This window comes from Marmota marmota, unplaced genomic scaffold (assembly GCF_001458135.2).
Source record: "Marmota marmota marmota unplaced genomic scaffold, marMar, whole genome shotgun sequence".
NCBI lineage: Eukaryota > Metazoa > Chordata > Mammalia > Rodentia > Sciuridae > Marmota > Marmota marmota.
In genome coordinates, this window is record NW_026000196.1 from 8,918,945 (window position 1) to 8,927,393 (window position 8,449).

At 35.7% G+C, this 8,449-nt stretch overlaps 1 protein-coding gene across 12 annotated transcripts in view; it reads right to left on the reverse strand.

The window, feature by feature from the left end:
- Positions 1-8,449, reverse strand: part of Akap13 (A-kinase anchoring protein 13) — a 320,766-nt gene that overhangs the window by 160,337 nt on the left and 151,980 nt on the right. For all 12 annotated transcript variants that reach the window (XM_048790293.1, XM_048790302.1, XM_048790300.1 and 9 more), the window contains one exon: positions 2,540-2,738. In XM_048790293.1, the coding sequence (XP_048646250.1) occupies positions 2,540-2,738 (199 nt within the window). The remainder of the gene's footprint in view (positions 1-2,539; positions 2,739-8,449) is intronic.

Sequence of the window (8,449 nt, forward strand, 5' to 3'; positions counted from 1 at the left end):
GGGGGGGGGGGGTAAGAAAAGAATGAAGGAACTTTGGATTGGGCAGAGGGGAGTGAGGGAGGAAAAGGGAGGGGTATAAGGGTGGGACAGATGGTGGAAAGAGACAGACATTATTACCCTATATACACGCATGACTATACTACTGGCCTATACTACTGGCGTGACTTCTGCATCAGTACATGTATAGCCAGAGGAATGAGAATTTGTGCTCCATTTGTGTACAATGTGTCAAAATGCATTCTACTGTTATATATAACTAATTAGAACAAATAAAAGAGTTTTAAAAAGCACTGTGAGCACCTTCAAAGTATGCTTTTTAATATATTCATTAAAGGGGAAGTGTCTACTTTAATCCTGTCTCATATTCAAGTATAAATAAATCCTAACCAGTTTCATAAACTGTTTTTAACCACAACACAAGATGCAATCAGATGCCTATGTATCCTAAACACTCCCTGATGAGTTACAAAGAATCCTTTAATCTCCCAAAAAAGCCCAACCAATCTAGTTTAACTTTTTTACATATTGGTTCATAATTTCAAGAGCAGTGACATGACTGAGGATATAGCTCAGGGGAAGAACGACTGCCTAGCATGCATGGGGCCCTGGGTTCAAATTCCAGGAAAAAAACAAAAAAGTGGCATGGTAGGTATTCTTTGACATTTTGATGTCAATACTGACTTATATGAGAACATACAGCACTAATGTCTAACTTAATTACTCTCAGAGGGTACTGGGACTTGAGATATTACAAGTAATCTAAAAAATATTTTTTGCAACTTTAAAGTATTTTTTTTAATATAAGCAATAGAAGCCACAAGGGAATGGTTAAGACAATCATGGTTCATCAACCTGATGGAAGGAATACTATGCTATTATATAAATGTTAACTATAAAGACCATAGTATAATCAGAAAATAACATTTATAATACAATGTGGGGAAAAAATTATATACTTAATCTGTTATAATTATGTAAAATTCCCATGCGTATATACACAAGTCTTAGGAAAAATGGAGGGGAAAAAATTACACAGGAGTCTTTAGTAAGTTTATATCCTGACTTCAGCAATTGTTATAGGAATACTATTTGCATGATACATTAAAATTATTTTAAAATATGTGATTTGTTATTATTTGTTATTATTCGAACAACTACAATGATCTCATGCATACCTATTGTCATCTGTCCTCTCAATCATCTAGTCATTCAGTAAATATGCTGCACACTATATCATGAGACTCTTCCTAATTCCTGAGTCTACTGTAAAAATTTACATATAAAAGAGTAAAATGTGTCATCCTCATTAAAGTATCTCTATTAGAGAATACCACAAAAGAAAAAAAAAAAGGATTTTCACTAAAGGCTTGCAGGCTACACTTAAGAGTATTCAAAATTAACTTGATACCATTCATACTGAAAGCAACAGTCTCCTAAAAACTATGAAAGCAGGTCACAACATTTAATGAACATTACAAAACAGAGATCTGCAGAAATAAGTAATGTTACCTGAAGAATTTTGGAAGCTCCTAATACATGCATCCTCCACAGTTTTAACTGCTCATATTTTCTGCCAACCATACCTTTCTGGTAGCTTTGACATCTATTAATTGCTATTTTCAAGTGGACAATCATTCACCTAGTAAGAAGAGTTCTAAGGGGGAAAAAACTTATTTTCTAGTAGTCTCTTCAAAGGAAAATAAAATGACTGCTTTGGAACAAACAATTCAAAAAGACAGAGGCAGGCACATTATACAACCCTACTATGGAATCTTTTGGCCTGCTGGTCTCAGAAATCATGTCTGCTCTCAAAGAAGCCTCTGCCATTGAACTGAACCTAAATGACCTTAAATGAAATTATTAACAAACTGTATCCAAATCCAATCAGCTCTGAAATAAACAACATGGAAAATTAAACTTAGCCTTTCAGATGTTGTGGTCAAGAGAAATGTACCCATATGACGTCTATACTGCTCATAATAAATGCTACCAGGGAGTCTGTAATGTTTTTATGTCTGGTAACAACTTTATCTTGAAGGACTGAATGGATTATAAAATTTTAAATTTTTTTTAGTGATCTTTTTAACCATGTAACTATCAATTTAAATATAGCAACACTATAATCACTCACTAAAATAGCTGGGAAAAGGTTTCATTGATGAGCAAACTGGGTTCTTGTTCTTTAGCAACAATCTCAGAAACTCTTTTCCCTCACTTAGTTCTACAAAATTAAACCAAACACAGACAAATTTCCTTTTATGCCAGGAAAATTTAGTTCTAGTTGTTTCTTACTTCTACATCTACAATGTGTGTTTATAAATCTGGCAAAAGTCAATTTAAAACACTCAGCCCCCTACTACTACAAAACTAATGCTAATTCTGTATCTTAAGTGATATCATCTAATACCATGAACGTTGCTTTACAGGTTTCATGGCCTTGGTGGAGGCATTTTATGTTTTAACAGCAAGCTTCACTGGGATAGAGAGGGACACACACAGGAGCATACATAAACCTGCAAATGAAAACTTTCTTCCTTACCATCAGTTGCTGTTGGATATTCATAAGTTTAAAAATATGTCCAGAGCAAGTGTCTCCAGGAAACGGAGGTTCATGATGTGATTCAGACTCAGAGGTCAATGTATAGATGTCCAATTCTCGATGATGCCTCACAGAACAATCTCCATAAGGGATTTCATAGGATAAACTGCTCCAGGAGTCTGGCTCTCTAGCATTCTCCCTGCAAGCAAGTAAACTCTGGTTAATATATAAACACAATCTCCCAATGTGTAGGTTTAACCCAGCAAATATCACATCATATTTCTAACCTGACTGCTATTAAGGCTCTATAGCAAATTTTTGGTTTATATAGCTCCCCAATAATACAGGAATATAACAAATTTCTCTATCCTCCTCATAAGAGATTACAAATTGGGCAAATGGAAACCACAGGATTCCTCCCTAAAGACATTCTTTTGATTAAGATAAAGAGAAGTGTAGGATCTTAAAATAGCTGATATTATGCTAACAACCAAATAATGTGTTAAGAAAGATGGCTTTAGCCTGGTTTCCAATAGTAGCAAGATTTATTAAAAATTGCTGTTTAACAGATTATACCTTACACTAATTACAGATTATATGGGAAGAAATACCCAGTTGCTACAACCCCTTTAATGGTACTTTAACATTTGTAATGAGTGGAGGAAACACCCTCAAACTTCTTGAAGTCAATTCCACAGAGAAAACTATAAAATGCCTTATATTATCCTTATTAATATAATTATAAGATTCTGTTTTGAATCATTAATTTATTTTTAATTTAAAGAAGAAACAGGGCTGGGGTGTAGCTCATTGATAGATTGCTTGCCTAGTATGTATAAGGCCCTGGGTTCAATTCACAGCACCACTAAAAATAAACAACAATAAACAAAAAACTGTGCTGATTTCATTACAAACATATATACAAATAAAATTGACAAGGGTACAGGCATATAACAAAGCTTTCTGGCATGGGCCTCAAAGCATGAAGTCTCTATATAGTTCCACTATTAAAAGTCAGTTGTTTGGATCAAGGCAAGTGAATTTGTTTTGTAAGGGCCACAGTACCTCTAATTCTACCCTTGCTTCTATAAGACACACTCATAATGCTTGCATGAAACACAAACCAAAATGTCTATTGTGTTTTTCACAGCAGATGAAGGAATTTCAGGGCACAAGATAAACCAGCAATGAAAGCAGACAATGGTACACCATACAACCTCATATTCCCAATTACAGTATTTTGGCACACATTTCAAGTGTTATGCAGCCTTTTCAGTGTTCAACAGAAGTATAAAAATTTCTAAAGTTCTGATCCTTGGTGTCACTGTCCATTCTTGTTAGTTTGATATAAGGTGTAATGACAGAGTTGGAGATTTCTGAATTCAAACGACAGGGCTGTTATTTCCTAGCTACATGATGTTAGTCTCTTAATTTCTTTGGGTCTGCATTACATAATGCACACGAAGGGATTTTCAAGAATTAGAATACAAAGAACTATGTCTTTACTATTTGGCATGGAAAAATAAAAAAATGATGTTGCCTATTACTCCTTCTGCTTTCATTCACTTAAAAATAGTTCCTAGTATGCCTTCCTTCCTTGTTCATCTTCTTTTCTGTATTTATCAGAAAATCCTATTTCTTCTTAAAGCTTTAAAAATACTGAAAACAGTTCTCAAACATCATTCTGAGTAGATACCTAGTAGCTCAAATATTAGGTACAACAATAAGATTATGCTATTAATCCTTCCCTCCTTATCTGAAATGTTCTTTATTTTTTTCTTTTCTTATAACACTGGTGTTTTGGGTTCCTCATATTATATTTCACCTAAGCAAACAGTACATTGGTAAAGTATCTTAAGAGATTATGGGGGAAGAGAAAGGTTATATATGACATCAAAGTCATGTTTTGAAATGAAAGAAACTAAAAAATCAAGAGAGAGACACAAATAATTCAATTGTCTCTCCAGAAACTTTTTTACCTCATAAATCATACCTGTCATTAATAACTCAACTTGAGAACAAATGATATTTTAAGAGTGTGGTGGAGTGAAATGCCTTTTAAAAAAGTATAAAAGCATGCACTTCAGGGTAACAATGAAGGCTATTGCAAAGAACACTATTGCAATTTCCATACTGAAGAATGACTACCTAAACCAGGTGCAGTGGCGCATGCCTGTAATTCCAGCAGCTCTGGAGGCTGAGGCAGAAGAAGAGTGAGAGTTCATAGCCAGCCTCAGCAATTTAGCAGGGTCCTATGCAACACAGGAGACCCTGTCTCTAAATAAAACATAAGAAAGGGCTGGGAATGTAAGGCACCCCTAGGCCTAGTTCTCATATCTCCCAAAACAGGGTACCTAATAGTTGCTTAAAATAAGACTGGCATATACTGTGCTAAATGTTTTATGCATTTATTTATGTATTTTATATATTTATGAATTTGTCAAGCTACTCTACTTTGGGTAAAACGACCTCTAATAAAAAGTACCTACCGATAAGTTAGACCCTTAAAAGTTCAATGGAATGGCTCAAAAAAAAAAAAAAAAAATCAGTTACACCAAATGAGAAAGAGACAATTTCTCTGTAAACTCAATTTTCAAGCTGAGTTGTTTAATTCTTAAATTGTTCCATTTCTATTCTTTAAACCTTGGGAAGTCCCTGTCTCTGACCACAAGTTATTTACATTCTACCTCTCCCATCCTGACCTTCCAGAGGAAGGTGCTTTGGTTGTCAAGTTACCTCCAGGTACCAACTTTTCAATCTCTCATTTCGTTGTCCCTATGGACTGTTGTTGCTTCTCAGTTCCGCTAAAGACCTGTCACTGCAATTATTTTCTCACTGGCTTCCATGAATGTCTGTTGCTACTGACATTCATCAAAACCCATCTTATCCTACAGGTCTGAGTAAATCCCACTATTAATTCATTCAGCAAGTATTTATTTGCCGGGCACTATTCAAGGTGCTGGTGAAACAAAACCAACATCCCTCTTCTGTTGAGAGCTTATATATTCAACAAGGGAGAAAAGGGCAATCAAGACAAGTAAGTCACCTAGAAGATAGCAAGTATTATAGAGAAAAGCACAGCAGGGATGAATCTTGCAATTTGAAACATGGTAACATTTAAATAAATATATCTCCTGCTCTGAATTAAACCTGTATAAAAACCTTTACTAAGTCCACTAAAAAAAAGCTGGCAAAGCTCTATGCATAAGAATGTTTGCAGCAACTTTAGGTATTGTAGCATTAAAAACTGAAAACAATGGAGGAGGAGCCCAGCCTCCCGCCTGTGCGGTAGACAGACCACCCCAACTGGAGGAGGGGCCCAGCCGCCCACCTGTGTGGTCACCTGACCGAGCTCTGGACAAACATAAGGTCTCCCCAACACCCCCCACCTCATCAAACACCTTATGAGAAAAACTGATGGAACTCATCTTGGAAAATCCAACCAACCCTTAAAACCCATAAACCGGTGGGCGTGGCTACCAGCTCGGTTCTGCAGCGGATCAGGCACCTGGTTTACATCAGAGAATAAGAGTAGAGAGTCCACAGGTGGAAGCTCAAGTCCTCTCACACTGACTACCAACACCACCCTGAACGCAGAGACTCAAGCTAGGAATAGACAACACCACCTACTGGAAGAAAAGAAAACAGAGTTCTGAGAGACTTTTTTTTCTTTTTCTTTTTTCTTTTTTTCTCTTCTCTCTCTCTTTTCATCCATTCATCCAGTCTTCTCTACCCTTCCCCCTCTGGTCCTCACAACCTCAACATATGTGAAACCAAGAATTGTGCATGGAAAAGGTCTTTAATAACTAAACCACCAGAATATATAATATAGAGGAATTGCATATGCCCCACCTCCCTCCCCTCCTTTTATTTCTTTTCTTTTTTCTCTTATTTTCTTTTTCCCGCTCTCTTTTTTCTCTCTCTTTCCTTGATATATGTTTTTCTCCTTCTTACTCCCTCTATCCCACTTGCAACCCCCTAAATTTTACTATTTATAAGTAGGGTAATCTTATAAATACAGATAGGAGTTTGAATCTATACATTCTTCCATAAATTACCCATCGATTGGTTAGAGCTCTCCAAAGTTACTAAGTTAGATTAACCCCATACCCTCACTCCATTCCCCCTAATTATAACATCCTACACCTGAAATTCAGTTTTCTTCATGCTCCCAGAGACGGTATGCCTTTCATGAAACTAATGACTATATTTGTAAATGATAATCGAAACCAACATTTGTAGACATACAGTCTAGCTATAAATGTAGTAATAAGGAAAACGTGTGCTTAGATGATGTACTATTGATATTGGGAACTGTTAACATTGTCTTTCTCCACAAAAGGGAGACTTTGCAACTACACAAGAGAAATATAAATATAGAGGGGGAAAATCAATAACACAACAGTTTCACAAAGCAGAAAGAAACGTGAGCAGTATGAAAAGACAAGGAAAGAAAGGACCACAGCAATGCAGTTCAACTCAACTTTAAAAGAGGTAATATCTGCAGCAGATTGAATGTCAGATAAAGAATTCAGGATATACATGCTTCAGATGATCTGGAGTCTCAAGGAAGACATTAGACAGCAAAATCAGACAATGAAAGATCACTTCGACAATGAATTATATAAACAAATCCAAGAAGCAAAACATCAACTATACAGGGAGACAGAGGTTATTTAAAAAAAAAAAAAACCAGAAATCCTGGAAATTCAGGAAGCAAAAAACCAAATTAAAAACTCAAATGAGAGTATTACCAGCAGAGTAGAACACTTAGATGATAGAATGATGACAATGAAGACAAAATATTTCAACTTGAAAAGAACATAGACAGCTCAGCGAGACTGTTAAGAAACCATGAGCAGAACATCCAAGAAATATGGGATAACATAAAGAGACTAAATTTAAGAATTCTTGGGATACAGGAAGGTATAGAGGTCCAAACCAAAAGAATGAGCAATCTGGTCAATGAAATAATATGAGAAAACTTCCCAGACTTGAAGAATGAAACAGAATCCCAAATCCTAGAAGCATACAGTACGCCGAATGTGCAAAATCATAAAAGATTCACAACAAGACACATTATAATGAAGATGCCCAAAATACAGAATAAGGAGAGAATTTTAAAAGCTACAAGAGAAAGGAAGCAGATTACATTTAGGGGTAAACCAATCAGGATAACAGCTGATCTTTCAACACAGACTCTGAAAGCTAGAAGACCCTGGAACAACATATTTCAAACGCTGAAAGAAAATGGGCTCCAACCAAGAATCGTGTATCCAGTGAAATTAAGCTTCAGGATGGAAGATGAAATGAAAACCTTCCATGATAAGCAAAAGTTAAAAGAATTTGCAGCTAAAAAACCAGCTCTTCAAAACATCCTCAGCAAAACATTACAGAAAGAGGAAATGAAAAATAACAATGAAAACCAACAGCGGGAGGTAGTACATAAAGGAAAAAATAATCAAAGAGGAAAAACAAATCATGTTAAGTAACATAAATAAACAAATATGGCTGGAAGTACAAACTATATCTCAATAGTAACCCTAAATATTAATGGCTTAAACTCACCAATCAAGAGACACAGGCTAGTAGAATGGATCAAAAAAAAAAAAAAAAAAAAAAAGATCCAACAATATGCTGCCTACAGGAGACGCATGTGAAAGGAAAAGACATACATGGGCTGAAGGTGAAAGGTTGGGAAAAATCATATCACTCATATGGACCTCGGAAACAAGCAGGAGTGTCCATACTCATATCAAATAAAATAGACTTCACGCCAAAGTTAATCAAAAGGGATAAAGAAGGACATTACATACTGCTCAAGGGAACCATACACCAACAAGACATAACAATCATAAATATATACGCCCCAAACAATGGTGGAGCTATGTTCATCAAACAAACTCTTCT